General features: G+C 41.2%; 1 protein-coding gene across 5 annotated transcripts in view; it reads right to left on the reverse strand.

Annotated features, from left to right (window-relative positions):
- Positions 1-20,025, reverse strand: part of CENPF (centromere protein F) — a 50,070-nt gene that overhangs the window by 14,464 nt on the left and 15,581 nt on the right. For all 5 annotated transcript variants that reach the window (XM_081120274.1, XM_081120270.1, XM_081120271.1 and 2 more), the window contains exons 8-13: positions 18,323-18,448; positions 16,521-16,649; positions 15,796-15,918; positions 10,209-10,344; positions 4,928-8,331; positions 902-3,664 (exon numbers count right to left, since the gene is read on the reverse strand). In XM_081120274.1, the coding sequence (XP_080976400.1) occupies positions 902-3,664; positions 4,928-8,331; positions 10,209-10,344; positions 15,796-15,918; positions 16,521-16,649; positions 18,323-18,448 (6,681 nt within the window). The remainder of the gene's footprint in view (positions 1-901; positions 3,665-4,927; positions 8,332-10,208; positions 10,345-15,795; positions 15,919-16,520; positions 16,650-18,322; positions 18,449-20,025) is intronic.

A 20,025-nucleotide genomic window follows, 5' to 3' on the forward strand; every position in this document is an offset into this window, starting at 1 on the left:
GCCATACTGAGCTGCAAGAAACACGGCTCTGATCAGCACGGCCAGCTAAGGCTCTCGTTTGCATTTGCTCCCTGACGTTGAAATAGTGTGGTATATTTTTCCTAATCATCTCCACCAGAGCCGCCATCTCTTGCAAGCCACCCGAAAACTTGAAATTCTTGGAAAACACAGTTATGATCGATCTCATTTTCTGGACACGCCCTTGCTCCTTTAATATCTGTCCAGTAAAACTGTGATTTGAAGGAATCACTTTCCTACATCAGTAAGCAAGCACAGAGGGCAAAGAACTTAAATTTTCATTAATAAGTGAGCCTATTGATGGCAGATCTTCCCTTTAATCATCAGCTAACAAAACAGGAGCCTGCAGCACAAGAAGGTACAAAAGAGGGGCATTGAAAGCACAAATTCCCCAGGACACGTACTGGGAGCTGTGAGGGTTCTGTTGGTGACAATATCACCACCCTAATAGCTTTTTCTCCTAAGACAATAAAGGCAAGGCAGGGGCAAAGGGGCTCCCTTCTGATCCTAACTAGTACCCGTTATACCCTCTACAGCAGTGGTTCTCACCTGGGTATGGGAGGTTACTATTCTGATGCATTGTGGGAAAGGGAAATGTAATGAACCAGGAACTGCATATCCCAGAGCTTCTCCCATGTCCAGGTGCCACACTGATAACCTAGGCCAACGCATAGAAGAGTCCCATGCAAATGTGTGCCACAGCAAAGCAAGAGTCACTACTGCTGCAGCCAGCTGAATGTCCCCAAAGGTCAAGACCCCGTAAACTTCAAGCCTTTACCAAGTTTGGTCCAATACTGCAAACACCGTCCAGAAGGAAGTACGACTCACCCAGTGGTTTCCCTCCCTCGTGACAACACATGTAAATGTATATAAAGCCACTTACTTGTTCAACAAAAGATATTTTTTCCATTTTTGTCAATTCAAGTTCTTTCTCCAGGTCCTTGTGAGAAGCCTGCAGCGCTTCGAAGGCGTCCTGCAAAGCGTCATTTTTGGACTGCAGCCCTTGGATCTTCTGCTCCAATTCCACCGTCAGAATCTCCAGGTCTGCTTTTTGCCTCTTCCAAACTTGCTGCTCTCCTTCCACCTGGGACAGTTTAGAGACAAGCTGCTCTCGGTCTTCGATTTGAATTTTTAGTACATTGATTTCTTCGACCTTCTTTTCGAGTTTCTGTTTACCATCTTCTACTTCCTGAATAAGGCCGTTCACAGAAGACTGCAAAATAATGCAATTACTTTTGGCCTCGTCAAGGCCTTGCAGCAACTGAGACTTCTCATGTTCAAGATAATCTACTTGACCACTCAGATCCTGTTCTCTGGCCTTCCAGGCCTCTTGGTCATCGCACAAGGCCGTTACTCTCTCCTGAAGCTCTTTCAATTGTGTTTGAAGCCTCTCCTCAGCAATTTTAGATTCTTCTTTCAGCTGAACTTTCTCTTGCTCTTTTTCTTGCAATAGATTTTCAAACGAAGAATTTAATGTTTCTAATTCAGATACTCGGCCTTGCTCTTTCTGCAGTTCTTCTGTCAGATTTTCTTTCTCTGCCCTTGCATTGACAAGATCTAGTTCCAGATCTCTCAGATTTGGGGCTATCTCCTCTATTTTTGCTTTTAGGGCCTCCACCTCTGCTTTGGAATCCGCCGCTTCCAGAATCACAAGCTCGTGGTTTTTTCTTGACATCTCCAGTTCTTTTTCAAGGTTCTCTACCCTATCCTTAAGCAAATCCGCACGATGCTTAATTTCCTGCTGCTCTTTTTCATCAGCTTCTAGGCGCACTTTCAGCTTCTCGATGCTCTTTCTCAGCTGGTGCACGCCCTGCCCTGGGGAGCCCAGGCTCTGTTCTCTGACCGTCCAGGTTTCTTGGTCATCACACAAGGCTGCCACCTCCTCGCTCAGCTCTTTCAATTCTGCTTGAAGCAATTCCACTGCAGCTTTGGATTCTTCTTTCATCTGTATTTTTTCCTGCTCCTTTTCTTGCAATACAGTTTTAAAGGAAGAGAGTAGTGCATCTAACTCAGACACTTGACCTTGTTTTTCTTGCAGCTGCTTGGTCAGATTTTCTTTTTCGGACCTTATCATGATGAGGTCTAATTCCAAAGCTTTCAGGCGTTCGGTGGTCAATTCTATTTGTGTTTTCAGGGTCTCCACCTCTGCTTTGGAATTCTCAGCATCAAGAATAACTGTCTCTTGGTTTTCCTCTGCCATCTGCAATTCTCTTTCAAGGTTCTCAACTTTATCCTGAAGGGAATCATTCTTGCGCTCACTTTCTTTCAGCTTCTCTAGGACATGGAGCTGCCTCTTTTCGTCGGCCTCGATGCGGACCCTCAGTTTCTCAATGCCACTTCTCAGTTGCTGCACCTCGTCTTGGGTTGAGCACAGCCTCATGGCGACCTCGCCTTTTTCCATTACTGCAGCCTCCAAGGCCTTAGCAACAGTCAGCTTTTCCTGCTCCAGTTCATACAACTTGGTCTGCAGGCTCTCCGATTCCCTTACAAGCGATTCCTTCTCGTTATTCAATTGTCCGATTTGGTTTTCCAGCTCACTTTTTTCTAAAGACAATGCCTGTGAGTCCTCTCCCAAGCGCTGCAGCTGCTCCTGGAGACGGGCGTGATCTGAGGACAAAGTCTGAAGGAGCTCCGTCCTGGCCTTCAGCTCGGCTTCCACCACATCAACGTGCTGTAGGCACTCCCGCTGAGGCTCCAGCTCGTGAAGTTTCTCCTTCATCTTTTCAGACATCAAGTCCAACTCTTTGTTGTCTTTTGACAAAGCATCTAATTCTCCATGAAGCCGGTTTCTCTCACTTGTGACCACAGAGAGCTCTTCCTCAAGACAGCTGATAACTCGCTGCTTGTTTTCACTGTCTTTTTCTAAATGCAGCTTCCCTGCCTGAACTCTCTCTAAGTCAGACTTGATCCTCTGCAGCTCGTTTTCCACGTCGAGGAATCTCTCTCTCCAGGGGTCGGCCACCTTGGTTACACGATCTTCAGTAACTTCATGGGACAATTTAGCTGTGCCCATTTCTAAACTAGAGCTGAGGCCTCCTGAACTTTCTACTCTCTGGTGGAACTCTGGGTTATCACAAGAAAGGATTTTCAATTTTTCCATTAAATCTGACTTTTCTTTCTTAAGTTCTTCAACTGTTTTCCTCAGTTCTCTGCATGTTTCAATCTTGGTAGTTAGTTGCACTTCCTGTAAGTTGAGTTTTGAATTTAACTCTTTTATTTCACTTAACAAAATTTCAACACTTTTGTCACGTTCCTCTATGACATGAAGTAATCGCAAATTCTCATTTGATGTCTCTTTTACCTGCAGCTGGAGATTCTGAGTGGTTACCTGAGTCTCTAGAAAATCCATAGGTACCAAAGCATTAGGACCAGAAAGTGACAACTCAGAAATGCATTCTGGAAAGTCCTGGGTTTTGTCTTCCAGTGGGGAATCAGAACTGGTTTCTGGAGACAGCTCCTGAGGACTTTCTCCTGCCTGCAGAACTGCCACGGTCTTGGTGACTTTCTCCACCTCTACACTGAGGTCCTGCTGAACATCTTTTTCACAAATCAGATGAACGTCCTGCTTTGCTGTTCTCTCTTTAGTTTCCGAAGTACATTCTTCTGATTCTTTTGTGTCACAGCTATCGTTTCCACCCTGAATAGCCTGAGTTGTAAAAGATAACGAGAATGCATTATTTGTTTCAGGAATCATCATAATAGAATAAATTGTCTTCATTGCTACTTTATGGAAAGTGGTTTCTTGCCTCTGCTAAATATGTCTCTTCAAGTGACATATTTCATACATTCTCTTCTCTCCACCCAAATATTCAACACAATTAAACAAACATTCAGTAAGTGTTCTCTCTAGGCAAGGCACCGGGTAAGGTACTTATAATGAAAGCAAACTCTCCAGTTATGTGATCATCTACACTGACATACTTGTAGTTCATAGTTTTTCTGGCTAGGAATAGTGAAGGTAGCCTAAATATAAAATTTCTCTATGATGATCAAACAAGAGGCTAATCAATTCCACATGAAACACTCAGCTTCCATCTTCAGCACTTCTGATAGTCTTCAATAAGAGAAGGCAGTAAGGTTCCTGACCAGATTGCCAGCCCAAGGACTGAAGCACAGAGCCTGCACTTACTATCTATATTCTTAGATAAATCACATGTTCTGGACATCACCTTCCTCTCATCTGTAAAATGGGGATCAGCTGCTGTGACTACCCCTGCTGCCTCCTCACCACCTGTCTTTCCTATCTTACAGAGGCAGACAGAGGGAACAAAGTGACACTCATCAACTGTACAGCATTATTAGTTTAGGTGGCAGACTAGAAGGACAAAGCTGTAAGTAACTAAGCATTTTTGTACTCAGTAAAGAAAGAAATGCCGTTTTAAATGACTAATACCAAATCATAGACTTGTATCATAGCAAACTGTTAGAAAATGGTTCGGTAATATGTAATATACTCATATTAGTTTCACTGACTGTAACTCTATAATGTTAAAAATAGCCTGAAAGTGCAAGAAACGCTAAAATTCATATCTCATTACCATTCCTAAGCTCTAATATAATATACAAGTGTGCTTTATTAACACACAAAGAATGAAAACCTACAACACAGACATCCTGAAGACACCATTCTGACTTCATAATGTAATTTTCTCCAGGAGAATATAAAAAACATCGTAATTTCCCATATAATAGTGTTTAAATGTAATAACTGTAGAAATTTAGCTCCCCAAGGTTTACTCATGTTGCTAAAGTTCTGATTTGTTTTCTTTAAGAACTTTGGGATATTTTCTTATGCCTCTGAACTCTAAAAATATTTTAAGTTAGGTTCAATATTGATTTCAATTCAACAAACATTTATTGACTACTGGACATATAATTAGAGAAACAGCATGTAAACCCATGTACTCACATCTTCAAGGTCAGTGACGAGCAAAGACCGAGTACTCAAGTCCAGGCCTTGTAGCTGGAGTCGTGCTACCTCGAGTTCCAGTGACAGGTGTTCCGTCTGTTTCTTTTCTGCCGCCAACTTGGACTCCATCTCCACCGTCACGCTTGCCAGCTTCTGTTGCCACTGTTCATTTTCTGACAAATGCTGCTTCCTAAGGCAGTCAAGCTCTTCCCTTTCAGAACTTAGTAACTGTTCAAGCTCTTCAATTTCCTTCTTTTTCATGATCTCTTGATTTTCAATTTTCTCTTCTAGCTTCTTGAGGGACTGCAGGTATATCTGGCAGAGGATCTCAAGTTCTTCAACACTCTTCCCTGGGGTGGATGGGACTGCTTTCTGGGGCAGATCCTCCTCCTGCAGACTGCTGTAAGATACCTCCTCTAGGTTAGACTGGTTTGTAGAAACACTCCCTTCTAAACTATTCAAAAGGGATATTTCCCCTGTCTGTTCCAGAAGATCTTTGCAAAATGACAATTCTCCCAGACTTGTAAGACTAGGGATGTCAGCCACACAAGAGAATGACAGTGACAGTGAATGCGCCTCCCCGGGTTCCATCTTCCCCTCCTTCACCAAGTCACCTTGAGAGCTTCTCAAACTCATTGACAAGACCGAATTCTCGGCCTTTAATGTGTCAACATAGGACTGTAGCTCTGACATCTTAGAGCTCATTTGGCTGTGCTGATCGTGTAAAATTTTGTGTTCGTTTTGTAAAGATGACAATTTCTCCTGCAACTCAGCAAGGTGCATTTGAACTTCTTTGTTCAACAATGTCAAGTGTTCATAGACGTGACTGTGGTCCAAAGGATTTAAGGACACCGACGTCTCTGCATTTTGTTGTTTGCCAAGCTCACCTTCTGGCATTTCCTCCACTAAGTCACCTTGGCAATGACCATTTTCATCATTTAGTATTTTAACTTCACTGACTAGGTTCTCAACGTCTTCTGCCACTTGCCTAGTTGCTGTGATACATTCTGATCTTGAGTCACTCAGCTCAGATACTGATCCAAACTTTTTACCGCGCAGCATTTCACACATGGTCTCGAGCTCATTCAGTTTGTTCATGGCCGTTTCTACAGAGCACTGTAGATGCGAGCTGTTGTTTTGACTTGTTGACAACTCATGGAGCATGGACATATAATTTTCTTCTGTATCTACTTTGTGGTCTTTAAGGCCACTGATCTCCTGTGACTGAGTGTCTTGCTGCAAATTTCCAGATCCAAATTCTCTTTGAATTGTCTGCAATTCGTGCTGTAGGTGCTTCTTCTCCTTCTCACTTTCCTCAAGTTGTACTTCCATGTGTCTTATCTTAGCTTCTAATTGTTCCAACTGTGCATCATAATTGTCTAGAAGAGTTTCTTTAACTTCAAGCTCCATCGGCAGCTGAACATGACATTTATGCATCTTATTGTCTCTTTCTGGCACAGAGTCACTAATTGGGTCCGATTCTGGATTCTGATGCTCACGTTTCGTCTTCATTAACTTCCTCAGCTGCTCAGTCTCTTGTAATAAGGCGTTCATTTCCTTTTGCATTTTGCCGCGTTCTTCTTTTAAGGCCACAATCTCTTGCTTTAAACCATCAGCCTCTCTCTTGGAATTGCTTTGAATCTCTGTGATCTCAGCTCTCAGATCTCCTTGCAATGACCCCAGCTCTTGTATTAGATTCTGGTTTCTTTCTTCGGCTAAAGCTAATTTTGCTACAAATGCTTGGTGTTCCCTTGCAAATGTTTCCTTTAGCTGTTCCAAATCATTTTTTCTGTCTTCACTAACACTAGTGCATTCGTTTAGCATGCTTTCTAATTTGGAGTTTGTTTCTTGGGCTGCTTTGTACTTCTCGCTAAGATCCTCAAATGCATTTCCTGTATCTTCACATCTCTGTAGTAAAATAAGTCTGTCTTGCTCGTACTGATTAGTTAACTCTGAAATGCTTTTTTCCCTTTCAACTAAACACTGTGAAAAATTCTCACTTTTTTGGAGTAAATCCATCTTCTCTTGATTTAAGGTTGCGTGAAGTTCCTTGAGAGTCCCATTCTCTTGGGTCAGCTCTTCAATTTCCTTTTTATTTAGAGAAAGGATGGAACTCATTTCCTTTTTCTCCGAGCTCAGAGTTTCGGACAAAAGTTGTAGCTCCTTTAGAGATTCCTGAAGCAAGTGGTTGCTCTTTTTTAATTCTTGAATCTCTGCTTGCTCACTTTCTAATCTTTCATTCAAAAGCTGCAACTCTTTGTCCTTGCTCTCCAGGGCAACTAAAGTTTCTGCAACAACATTCTGATGGACAGAAGTGTCTTCCTGTAACTTGCTAATGCGTTGGCTTGTTTCTGCCACAAAACTTTGATGCATCTGTTCTGCTTTGACGAGGTTTTCTTCTATTTCTCCTCGGATTTGTGCCAACTCTTCACACTGCTTTTGTAGATCTGAGTTCATCTGCTTTTGAGACTCCAATGAAAACTCAAGAGAAACGACTCTATTTTGTAAGATGGCTGAATTTTTTGGACTTTGGCCTGCTTCTACATGGCCGTCACTCCTTTCTGAAGGCATGTTTCCTTGTTCCTCAAGAACATTTGCAAAGGAATTATTCACTGCAGACTGCTGCTCAAGAGCCAAAAGGCTTCTGGGATGAGCCTCATTTGCCACCAAAGAATCACTGGATTTCAGCAGATCCCTGAGGCTCTCATATTCTGCTTGCAAGTCTTGGTAACGTCGGTCTCTGTCCACTATTTCACCTGACAGTAATTGAAGCTTGTGCTTTAGATCTTCAACTTGCCCAGTAAGCTCAGAAACTTTCAAACACATATTTTCCATTTCCTTCTTATGTTTCTGATCTGAGAACTCAGCTTTCTGCTGTAGCTCTGTGTAAGCTTGTTTCTGTGCCTCTACCTCCACAGTCCTGCTATCAATCACATTGTGAAGGTTTCTCACCTCGACGTTTAGGTTTTCTCTTTCCATCTCCAATGTGCATACTCTTTCGTTGTATTCATTGCTTTTTATTTTTTGTGTCTTAAGACAAGTTTCCAATTGATTAATTTTACTCTGCAAGCTCTCCTTTTCTGATTCCATCTGCTTTATAAGTTGTTCATTTTCACTTTTCCAACGAGAAAACAGAGTTTTCTCTTCTTTCAATTGTTCAAATTCTTTCTTTTTTATCTCCAAAGCACTCAATAAAGCTTCAGACTCTCTCTCTGTTTTGCTTAACTTTTCACTCAGTTGTTCAATGTGATGTTCCCTTTTCTTCAAAAGGTCTTGAGAACAGTCACGCTGCTTTTCCAGGTCAGCCAAGACAAGCTTCAGTTTCTCTAAAGTCAAGGAATTCTCTTGCTGATTTATTTTTTCTTGAAGATCTTTTAACATGGATTCCTGAGAAGTATTCTTAGCTATTAAAAATAAAATATAAAAAGCCCTGTCAATGTTTTTGGTATTTATTTTATAAGAATTTGAAACTGAAAAAAAAAAAAATCCAAACAAACCAACAACTTCTCATCTCTATAAAAACTGGCTTTATTGCCCAGTACCTCCTGCAAAGTAGATAACCTGACAATCACCTAAGCTTATATGAAGACAATGAGAGACAAGGTCCTTTTAGGGATGGTAATACATTTGTTCAGCTTCTTTCTAATAGCTTAATAAAGTGTTGTTGTATAAAATACCAAGAGATTATTTTCCTAAGCACTTGAAACTTTTTTTCCTTTTTTCTTTGTATGTGTTTATGTGTGTGTGTATGGGAATACTCACTTTATTGTGCCTCAAAGATGTTGCATGTTTTAGAAACTGAAGGCAAGACCCTCCACCAGCAAAGAGATCACGACTCACTTTACTGTGATACTCGTTTTTTGCAGTGGATGCCATCAAACCCACCATATCTCCAAGGTATGCCTGTATCTTTCATCTCTTTTGAAATACTTACTGAAAGAATGAAAACTGTGACAAAAGTAGGACTGAAAATGGAAATGTCCACTTCACTATAGAGTAATTCTGATTTCCCAGAAAAATAAGTAACAACTCTACCATTTTAGCCAAAATCCATAGGATTAAGTACAAAAGAGTAAAATGTCCTATAATCAGTAACTCTTGAGGCCTATATATGAGTATTATTGAGGAGCAATGTCACCCATATCCCAGCCCCTCATAATAAGGGTGGTGTCTATGAATTCAAGAATCATCTGGAAGCTTTTTCAAACTCCATTACAACCTTGTTTTCTGCCCCAAAACACACCTCTTGCCACTGGTCCCATCCTGTTGAGAATAACCTCATTGCTTTTATTCAACAGTGATGGGAAGGCTTCATATTCCCCGAGTCCAATGTGCGAGAATTTAAGTTGAGAATCTCCATAGTAGGTGATAAAAGCAGCATGTATTCCAAATTCAGACATTACAATAAGTGGAAAACAGATCCAATTTTTAACCTGCTAATCTCAGCCTACCTACTGAGTGATGGCTGTCAGTCGGCCACAAGGGCTATTAATCATCTCTGTTCATGAGGACCTGAGACAATGACCCTGGTGACCAACACTGGAAAACCCCCAACCCTTCACTTTTCCCATAGTTTTCTTTCAAGAAAGACTGACATTTCTACCTACTGCTATGGAAAAATTGAAAGCTGTCTTGGAAAGAGAATTTAAAAAAGAAAACAGTCACAGACAAGTGTGACATAATCCACAGACCAAGTTAAAAGAAATCCTAGATGTGCAAATACCCCAGAATAAATGTAAGTAGAAGACATATGGTACACAGATAAAAAGGAAACTAATGGTGGATTCATTTGATGTGTAAGCATAATTCTGTAGCTATAAAGTAAGAAAATAAAACCATTCAGTCAAGTAAATCATCAAAAACCAATGGTCATTAAGGGCTAGGACAACATGCACTTCATACAGAGATTTTCCATGATAAGGGAAATAGTAATGAGAGAGGAGATGAGCTGTCTGAATGTAACTAACAAACACACTTGAGACCATCAATAGCACTCTGGGGCGACAGGCAGCACTGACAATTTACTTTTGTGTGGAAAATATTTACCCCTCTGGTCTCAGAGTGCTGAAAAAACAGGCATTTGGGGACTCGATGTGTTCCATTAAAAAATTTCCAGCTATCACTCTGGAAACTAAGAAGTGGGAGGGAGAAAACATTCTCCGCATCCAACGCAGACGTCCTTCGAGAATATACGGAAAAATTCCATTTCTAATGCCATCCATCCGCCCTCACAGGAACATTAGCTTAAAGAAATGACCCTAAAACACCCAGTTTTACTTACCCCGCATTTCTTCTGCAAAATTCTGGCTCTGACTCAGACACTGCTTGGTCTTCTTCAGTTCCTCCTGCAGGTGGCAGACTTCTCTGGCGCTTTGCTCTGACTGGCTCTTAAGGAAGCTGTTTTCCTTCTTCGTTTCCTAAAGTGCACATTTACTTGGTTATAATCAAACAAAAGCTCGGGCAAACTACGACTTCTGCCTTAGTAAAGGGCCTAATGGAAGTGACTATGTATCTCACTAGGGGAAGGAATCACACTTTCCCTCTGAGTAATAAAGTCAGACATTCTTGCTTAAACCAAATGAGTTTATGAACAGAAGTTAAAACTAACACACAAAACCCAAATCTGATGATAATCCTTTTCCTTTGAGAAATATATTTCTTTGAGCTTTCTAGTTTGTCCCTAAACTTGTTAAAGAGTTAGCTCCTCAGGAAAATCCTATTTAAAAGATCCTCAAAGACACAAGCTGAAAGTTCCTATCATACCTGAATGATCAAATATATCTTTGCAAAGATCTAATGTGCTAAAAAAAATTCACATGACAAATTTTTACTTTACACTGTAAAGCCATCTTAAGGTTCACTGTTACAGGGATGTCTTTATGAGTAAATTATCTTTGATACTTTTATCAAAAAAATCTACAAGGGGCCACATGCTAGAATGGGCATTATAAAAGATGTAAATGTAAGTAAGACAGAGTCTCTACCCTTAGAGCAAGTAACCCAGTGGGGGAAGATGTGATACCAAACACTTGACACTCATGGGGATGTGCTAACTACTAAAGAGAGGTAGAGGGTGCTATGGGAAATCGGGCTGGAGCACAGAAGGAAGAATTCATTCTAGATGGAGGAAGCTGAATTTTCACAGTGAAACAGATTCTTTGGGAACCTGATTAAATGAAGTACCCATGTACCAAAATGTAAATAAAGTAGCAGAGACACAGGTATCCCCATTATATCATCTAGGAAGACATGTATATTTTTTGGCTCTTAAAACCAAGCAATATTTGCATGCTAAATAGAAGTGCTATTCCCTTTAAATATGTTTTTAAGACACACAATAAACATAAGACATACAATATCATAAATCCTCTATTTTCTCAACTTATTTTCCAACCTTCGATGCTTTTATAGCTCAAAAGTATCTCAACCTATATGATATGCCACTCTCTGGACCACAGAGAATTGGCATATACTGACAGAACTAAGGGCCTCGCATCCTTGGGGGGGAAAAATTCATATGGCTAACTTTTTAAAAAACACACTTAAATACCCCTCTGAGAAACGGGGAAATTCCAAATCTTAAAGAAACAATTAAGACCCAGCCTCCAAAACACTACTGCACCGTTAGAAAACAGATGGCCCTGGCAGTGCTGTGTTGGAAAGCTGCCTTCAATTATCAGTCTGGTTACTACCAGCAGATGGGTACCGAGGTAGCAAAGCCAAATTCAAGAAGAGGGGGAATCTGGCTAGGATAAAGGACTTGAAAACTTGCTGGCAGCTGCTGTGTTCCTGTATATATGCTCATTTCATCATCAAGATAAGACAGACCCCATTGTAATTTAAACTCCTGTCTTTGTGCTCATCCTACCTCCCTTCCTTGCTGGTAAATTAAGACATCAATCAGAACTAAAGGGCTGCTCCATCTGATCTCAAGACTGAGGCTGACATTCATACTGGGCAGTGTTAAGTCCACAAAGAAAGATCATTAAGGATCAAGATGCAATGGTGTGCCCTGGCCAGTGTAGCTCAGTCGATTGAGTATCATCCCATGCACTGAGAGGCTGCCGGTTCTATTCCGGGTCAGAGCACATGCCCAGGCTGCAGGCTGGATCCCCAGTAGTGGGGCATGAAGGAGGCAGCCGATCAATGTTTCTCTCTCTCATTCCATCCATGTTTCTATCTCTCTGCACCTCTCTAAAATCAATAAAAACACTTTTTTGTAAAGTAATGATGTTATTGACTTAAACTAACATCAATAAACTACAGACACTATAATCGTCTGTTTGTTCTTCAAGCACAGGATAATTACCATCAAGTGAGATCACAGATGTGAAAGGAGAAATATCTTAAAGCACTTTAACAAGTGTAATGGGGCATTATTAGTATTTCTTCCCAAAAATCTAACAGCAGCCAGATCTGCATGATCAGTGCTAAGATCAGCTGAATGAGTTCAACATCAGACAGGAACTGGAATTTAGCCACCTGGGTTGACTTAGTATGTTTACTTTGCAGCCTATAAAATATTTTCTTACCCTAAAAAATCAATCAAATCAAATGGCATCTACATCTGAAGGTGACAAGAAAGCTGAGAAGACACCATGTACAAAGCTGGGTGCACCCCAGAGAGGGAAGGGGGCAACTTATGTTTATGTGCCTGCTGGTCTCCACCACCTCTGTCCACAACTGGAGACATTTACATAAATAATAAGTCAAATGGAAAGATTAACATGTCTTTCCCTATTCTGGCATTAGCTCTGTAAATATTTGTTTCTAACGAAGAAATGTTCAGCCAATCCTGGGACCCAGCAGGCTTCTAATGCTACAGCTACAACCAACCCAAGGATTTTTAAAAGGCCAGAATTTAGAAAATGAGCATCGGAAAATGGAGCTGTAGGCTGCCATCCATCCGCAATTAGTTTTCTGTGAGGCTACAGCCACTTAAGACTTGATTGGGTAGCTCATTATCAACGATGAGTTAAGCATACAAGTATACATTCTCCTAGGCATCTCCTGCATCCTGACACGATCTGCAAAACTGGGCACAAGTCTGGAAAAAAGCAACAAAAATCCCTATAACCGCAAGCCAGCATCTGAGCTTAGCAAGCTATTCCACCCAGATCAACTCTGGTTTAGGAGCAGCGAGGGAGGCATCCTTTCCTAGGGCCAGACAAAACAAATTTCAGTTACTGTGTGCTATTTCATGATCCCATCCATGAATGAAGCTTAATACGTCCCCTGCTGGGGCGAAGTCTATATCGTGAACAAGGGATGGATGCAAAGAATGCTTTTTTTCCCTTCCACCTCATCATTCCTGCCTGCCAGGCCAAGCCCCTTAGAGGATCTGGTGTAACACAGATCCCCGCACTCGGGAAGGTCCCTAAGCAAGTGTTCCCCCCATCTTGGCTGTCAAATGATGGTACATGATGGCCTAACCCCAATGCTATGGGGCTGGCAGCTGATGCTGGATGAGCAGTTTATCTAAACCCTCCATTCACTTTGATACTAAATGTTAACTTTACCCTTGATTGGACCATTAAATCTCATTTCCACTACTGATAATTTCTCTTTGTGAGTGGCATATTAGTTTGCTAAACACGAGCAAGGAAAATTTCGGTACAACTGTCACATTATTTCGGCATCCAAAACCTATCAGCGCGCTAAACTTGTTTGTACTTACTTATAATTAGACACAGAAAGAGACCACAGTGATAGACCAGAACAGGAAAATTTTAAATGTGTAAAATCTCAAATGCACTGTCCCCTGGCTCATCGCTTTCTGTACCTATGGGTGACAGCAAACAGGTCATAACAGTTGTGAAGACCACAGCAATGAGCAGGTGGACTTTAATCATCTACTGAGCACTTATGTGCTGGCAGGATTTATTTTAATCATTGATACAGCTTTTAAAAGGGAGGCATCTTATTTGTCCCTATATTATGTAGATGAGGAAAATCAGACTCAGAAATGGAAAGTCCTTGTCCCAAGGTCACCCAGTAGGTAGGTGGCAGAAAAGCAATGCAATTTCAGCTCTCGCTCGGTCTAAAGCCACCATTATACCATTAAGTTATATCACCACTCTAACTGCTAAATCACTTTTCTGATCCAATCCCAACTCAAAATGCAAGAGCCAGCTAAACCCTTTGAGTTCTTAATATCTTCTTCAAAAGAAAACACACACTCACACATAAACACACACACAAATTAAGAGAGATACTAAATGAATTCCCTGGTCCTGTGCTAGGCCCTTGCACATGACTACGCTCACTGGACACAGACATCAATGAAATATTAGTGCAACACGGGGGCATTTAACTCAGTATATGCGAATTCACCATGGACAGATCCACAGCTGACACACCAGACCCTGGGGGGGTCACACAAGTCTTCCGGAAACACCTGCAAGACAATGCCTAGCCCACCACTGTGCCCGGGCCAAGCAGACTGTTTTAAAAGTGTTTGAACCCTCTTAACCAGATGACTGCTTTTACAAAATGCTTCCACCAGGCAGCCAGGGGCGTCGCGGGAGAGTTCCTGGCTGAAAGGGAAGCTCACAGAGGGAAGAGCTCGGTGCCAGTCTGCCTGTGGAAATGTTAGCAGAAGCATCTGTTGGTTGGTCCCCACTGGCCAAAAGGCAAACATTTGTTTTGCTGAAACAAAACACTTCCGTTTGAAATCATTCGCTGTTGAAACCATCGTCAGATAAGAAGTTGTCTTCCACGCCGGTGGCTAGAGATGCGGACTCCCGTCTCCAGCTGTGTTACCCCTGAGGCTGGCTGTGCTGCTACTTTGCTACTGACAGATGTTCGGATTTTACAGTCACATTACACTCTTCAAAGCTGGGGGATAAATACACTTTGACTCTCCCCACCTGCATAAATAACGGTTCTTTATAGAGAATGTTGGAAAAAGAACCTTCACAGCCTAGAAAGTGACTGCAGAACATTTAAACAAGTGGGAAAAAGTCTCTCCTGTGACATTGGATGGGGAAGAAACTTCTACTGTTCTGCTGCGCTCCTTCATAATATTGAAATGCTGACATATGGAGCTACTCAAATTGTTTCAGTCTATTGAGTTCTCCCCTAAATGGCTCTGAATTAAGCCCTTTAAAATAAACTCCAGGCCACTAAATAAGTTCCAAGAGGAGCCAAGTTAAAGTAAGTATGGATAAAACCCTATCGGCAGAAGCAACATCTGGGCAGTCCGATACCCACACCACTGGGGATATCACCCAGCACTGAGTAGAAAGACACGAGAGTAGAAAGACACGAATCTACAAAGACACCGTCAGCCATGCTCGACACTGAGGCCAATGCTGACTTCTGAAGCGTCAGTAACATAATTTACAACTACTCAATGTTTTCACAAGAACCTGAAATCTAAAAACTCTTCATTTCTTCATGTCATTACTTTGCTCACTTAAGTCACTAACTTTCCACCAGGTTTTTAATATTTGACGATTCAAAAGCCAACCCTTGGAAAAGGGATTTAAATTATACCCCCTTCACCAATTTTGTTTCTTTCCATTTAGAAAATCCCTGGTTTTCTTCCATTCTTCCACCTCCCAGATGGTTTCAAACAATCTTTCAAAAAAAGTAGTAGCATGTGTTCTTAATAAAGGTCATTTTCCTATAATTGCTACCTACATATTATATAATTATAATTATATCAGAATAGAAAGTGAAGAAAAGCACTATGTTCTATGTCATAGGTTATATACAAGATATTTTGTCATACCTACTTCTGACAAATAAAAGAGAAAATGCCATGGTCGTCATAAGCCACTGAAAAGCAGTGGAACAATTCCCTTTACCCCTCCTCTGCATCCTGAACAAAGGTTGACAAACACTCGTCTCTGCTCCTCTCTCACCTCGAGGTTCCTCTTCAGCTCAGTTTCCTTGCTCTGACTCGCCTGCAATGCCTGTTCGGTTCGGCAGGCATTTTGCTTAAATTCTTCCAATCTTTTCTCTAGCTGGTTCTTTACTGATGTGACCTACAAAGAGAAAATAAGGCCAAGGTTCAGTTTTCTGTTGTTTATGGTTTCAATAATCATTTCTTCTTCAATAATAAAAACGTCATGGAATAAAAGAACTGATGCCATCTATGTTGGTTGAGACCCTCACTCTGAGACAGACGGGGGTGACTGCAGAGTTCTGAGCAGAGTGACGTGATCTGACCAGCACATTAACAGACTCAAGTTCAGAACAGATGTCGAGGATGGAGACATAATTATGGGAGCGACCACCATGCAGATGAAACGTAAAGCCACAAAACTGGACAACATCATTTTTGAAGTGAGTGGTAAGTAAATTGATGATAATTTTCAGTGCTTGGGACAGCTCCCTCCTGGTGACATGACCAAGAACCAGAATATTATTGTGCTACAGACTTTCAGATCTGAGAACCTCAGTCATTCACTCAATCACTGTCGTCTTCTCTAAATGAGAGAACCCGGACCCAGACAGGTTCCATTTGCTCTCCTGTTTGAAAAGAAAGTAAAGTGAGGACAGAGCATTTTTCCCTTCAAAGTATCCTGTCAGCTGCAGTACAGAAATAACAGGTACAAGGAACAGGGAGAGAGGAAGCAGCGCCTACTTTATCCAGCTCGGCCTGCAGGATATTGTGGGCGTTCTTGGCCTGTTGCAGCTCCTGCGTGAGTTTGGCTTTCACCTGAGCGCACTCTTGGTCCAGTGTTTGGAAGGAGCGCTGTTGACGGGACAGCTCCTAAAAAGCAAAAGACACATGCATCGCACTAACAGTGGTACCCAGGCGGATCCAAGGGTGACACACATCCCACAGGAAAAGCAATGACAGAGCTGGAGACAACAGGGAGCCTAGCAGACCATCCACCTGATGATCAATGTGAGCTGGAGCACAGGTCCCCATAATCAAATCCAGGTCTCCGAGGGCCAGGGAAGGAGCCCGCCAGTTGACCACATGGAAGCTCGCCTCTTTCTGCCTCATGCCCACTCTTAAGTCAATCATCTCTGTTTTGAAGTAGCCAGGGGCAAAAGAGAGTAGAGCTGAGCTGCAACCATCCCAATTCAGCTGAGAAATCAAACGAGCTCAAAAATGGGGCTTAAAATTTCAAATACCATACACCACTTACAATTGAGAATGACACAAAGTATATGTCACCAATGAACTTGGAAAACCACATAAGGAGAGTAACATTTGCAGTTCTTTTTTTTTTTTAATGTATGTGTCCTTTGTATGTTTTTTTGTTTGTTTGTTTGTTAGTTTGTTTTTGAGGGGGAGGTCTCTATCACCCTACTGTTGTACCAGGGATTGCCAGCCTTGGCACTACTCATATTCTGGGCTGGGGACAATGCTTTATCTAAGGGACTGTACCATATTATAGAGTGTTTACCAGCAGCCCTGACCCCTAGCCACTAAATGCTGGTAGCTGCCCCCCCACTCCTCTACCCTAGTTGTAACAATAAAAAATATCCCCAGATATTGCTAATATCCCCGGGTGGGGGGGGAATCACCCCTGGTTGAAAACCACTATTCTAGACTATAAAACCCATGGTCTTAGTCACCCTGTTCACTCAGGAACTATCAAAGCACCTGATATCTTATTTGCTCAAGAAATAACAGATACAATATTTAAATACTTATTTTATTGGGGCATCACTTTGTGAGTTTTATAAATGTCTTACCACTATGCTGTGCACCTGAAACTAATAGAATACTATATGTCGACTGGAATTAAAAAATTAAATTAAAAAATATATTTAAATGCACAAATGGTTACAATTCCCCCAGGAGGTGGAATTACTTCCTTCTGGGTAATTGTCTACATCTTGCCCATTGTTTACAAGTAGTCCCGGTAAGATAAAAAATAAAGCAATAACAGTTTAACGAATATGTCAGGCTGTGTCTGACCAGGACGAGCTCCGATCTGCAGCCACTCTTACTGGAAGTCAGTGGACCCTCGATCTGTATGACACACTTTCCAGCTGAACCACCTCGCACTGGCAGCTATACTTACGGAGGGCATCCTTAGCCTTGACTTGGCTGCCAGCGTCTTTCTCCACTTCATCAACTACTGTTCTAATGTATTTGCCAACCCACAGGCTTTAAAGACAGCCAGAAACTGTAACACAATTTCCTTCACAACAGAGAGTGTTTGAAAGGAGAAATATGACCCTGTCCTACCCAGAGAATAATAATCTCAAACAAATCAGAAAACATGGATAAAAAAGAACATTCTGACTACTGAGCTTGTTCTCTGATCAAAAACTGAAAGATTGCAAAGTATGAAGGAAAATATAGCAACCTTTTCCTCCCAGAGCATTTTCCTAGTAGAACATCCCAAATGATGATAAATGCCTCTTTTCCCAGGGTGAAACTGTGACATCCGGACAAACTCCGAATGAATCTATTCACCTTACCTCTTGAAACTCCTTCTCTTTTTCCTTGAGTTTCTGTTCCACAGAACATCTGGCACTTTCTGCATTTTGTCGCTGACAACTCAAATCTTCAGTCAATTTTTTCAGTTTTTGTTCCAATGCAGTACACTAACAACAACAAAAAATGTGCAATACAAAATTATTTAAAGAAAGAATATTTTGAACTTTAGAAACATTAGTCCCAAGCTCTGGTTCAAGTTTACCATTGTGTTTTGACATTTTTATTTCATAAAAAGTTGGGTTTAAAACTATTAGCCATATACAAAACCACTATAATTATTTTAGCACACATAAAATTTATGTTTGGGAAATAACAGCAAGGAGGTAAAGCCTGAGACTGCTTAAAACTTCATAATTTTCACTATGAAAAAGAAATCGATGTGTCTAAATAACGATTCATCTAACATTTTGCTGCATGGATCTGAGGTTAAAATGCAGTGATGTTGACTTGTGCAATTTAGAGGCTGTAAAATAACCAGAGGGTCCCCGTCACTCTCATAGGGGAGTCTGTTTCAAGCATAATAGATTTTGTGGGCAACTGCAGATATTAAAATGCTTCTTTCCACAGTGCTCTCACTATGCCCTTTTAAATGTCTGGAGGTGCACAGCTCTCCAGAGAGTATCACAACTGGTGTTTAGCCAAGCTGCCATGAGCAACACAAAGAACCTTTTGCCTTCTTACATAACAAATTTTCCTTAAAATAATTTTTTAAACATGGACTACACCAAAATTTAGGATGCTCTTCTAAAAGTAAATTGGAACAAAATGATCTTAAATTTTCAAGGGCTGAAACCCATCCCTCTCTCTTCCCCATGGTGTTCACATCCTTAAACTGCCCCCACGTGACAGCTCTGAAAACCCAGGAAAGAATAAGAACATATGTGTGGGGGGAGAGCTCCTCGGTCCAAAAGAAACATGCCCCAATCTGGCAAATCTCTCTGCTAATGTATTTTCCTGAGACTCATCATAGTCTCATTAGAACTATTTAAAATACTAGAAATTTAACAGAGAATTCAGAGGGAAAGAAAAAACTTTGTCAGACGACCAAACACCAATTATTAATGAAGCAAAGGTGAAAAGAGCAATTCTGGTCAGTAATGACTCAAATCAGAACTTTAAAAATATCAAATTCAAAAGGTAAAATATTGAGCCAGTGGTTCAAATTACTCGACTGCCTTGGACCTTAAGACACCTTTGTTATTGTCCTGAAGGTTCCTGAATTGTTAAATTCCCAAGAAAAAGTATTATGGAAATTATTTATAATAAATATAAATTCAATAAATACTTATTGCAAGCCTACGCTATGTCAAGCACTGTGCTAGGTACTGGGGATACAGCAGTGAACAATTCAGACAAAAGTCATTGCCCACACGGTCCAAAATTTTGATGGTTGACAAGCAGGGGGAAAAAAACTCCATACTTGGCAGGTATTGTAGGTGAATGAACCCCTGGCGCCCTCTGCTGGCCCTCCTTCAAACTGTAATTCATTCCATTAAAGGATCTCAGAAGCAACAATTTTTTATTAGAAACAGTAGGTTAACAGGGAGCTTTCAGGAGGTATTTGTATTTTATTTAAATTTTTTTAAATGGCATTCTGATACTGATGATGCACAATCCATGTAAGAGCACTGACCACTAGGTGTCATGAATGTGCCATAAATATTCTAAAAGTGTCCAGAGCTCA

This window comes from Miniopterus schreibersii, assembly GCF_964146895.1.
Source record: "Miniopterus schreibersii genome assembly, chromosome: 19".
NCBI lineage: Eukaryota > Metazoa > Chordata > Mammalia > Chiroptera > Miniopteridae > Miniopterus > Miniopterus schreibersii.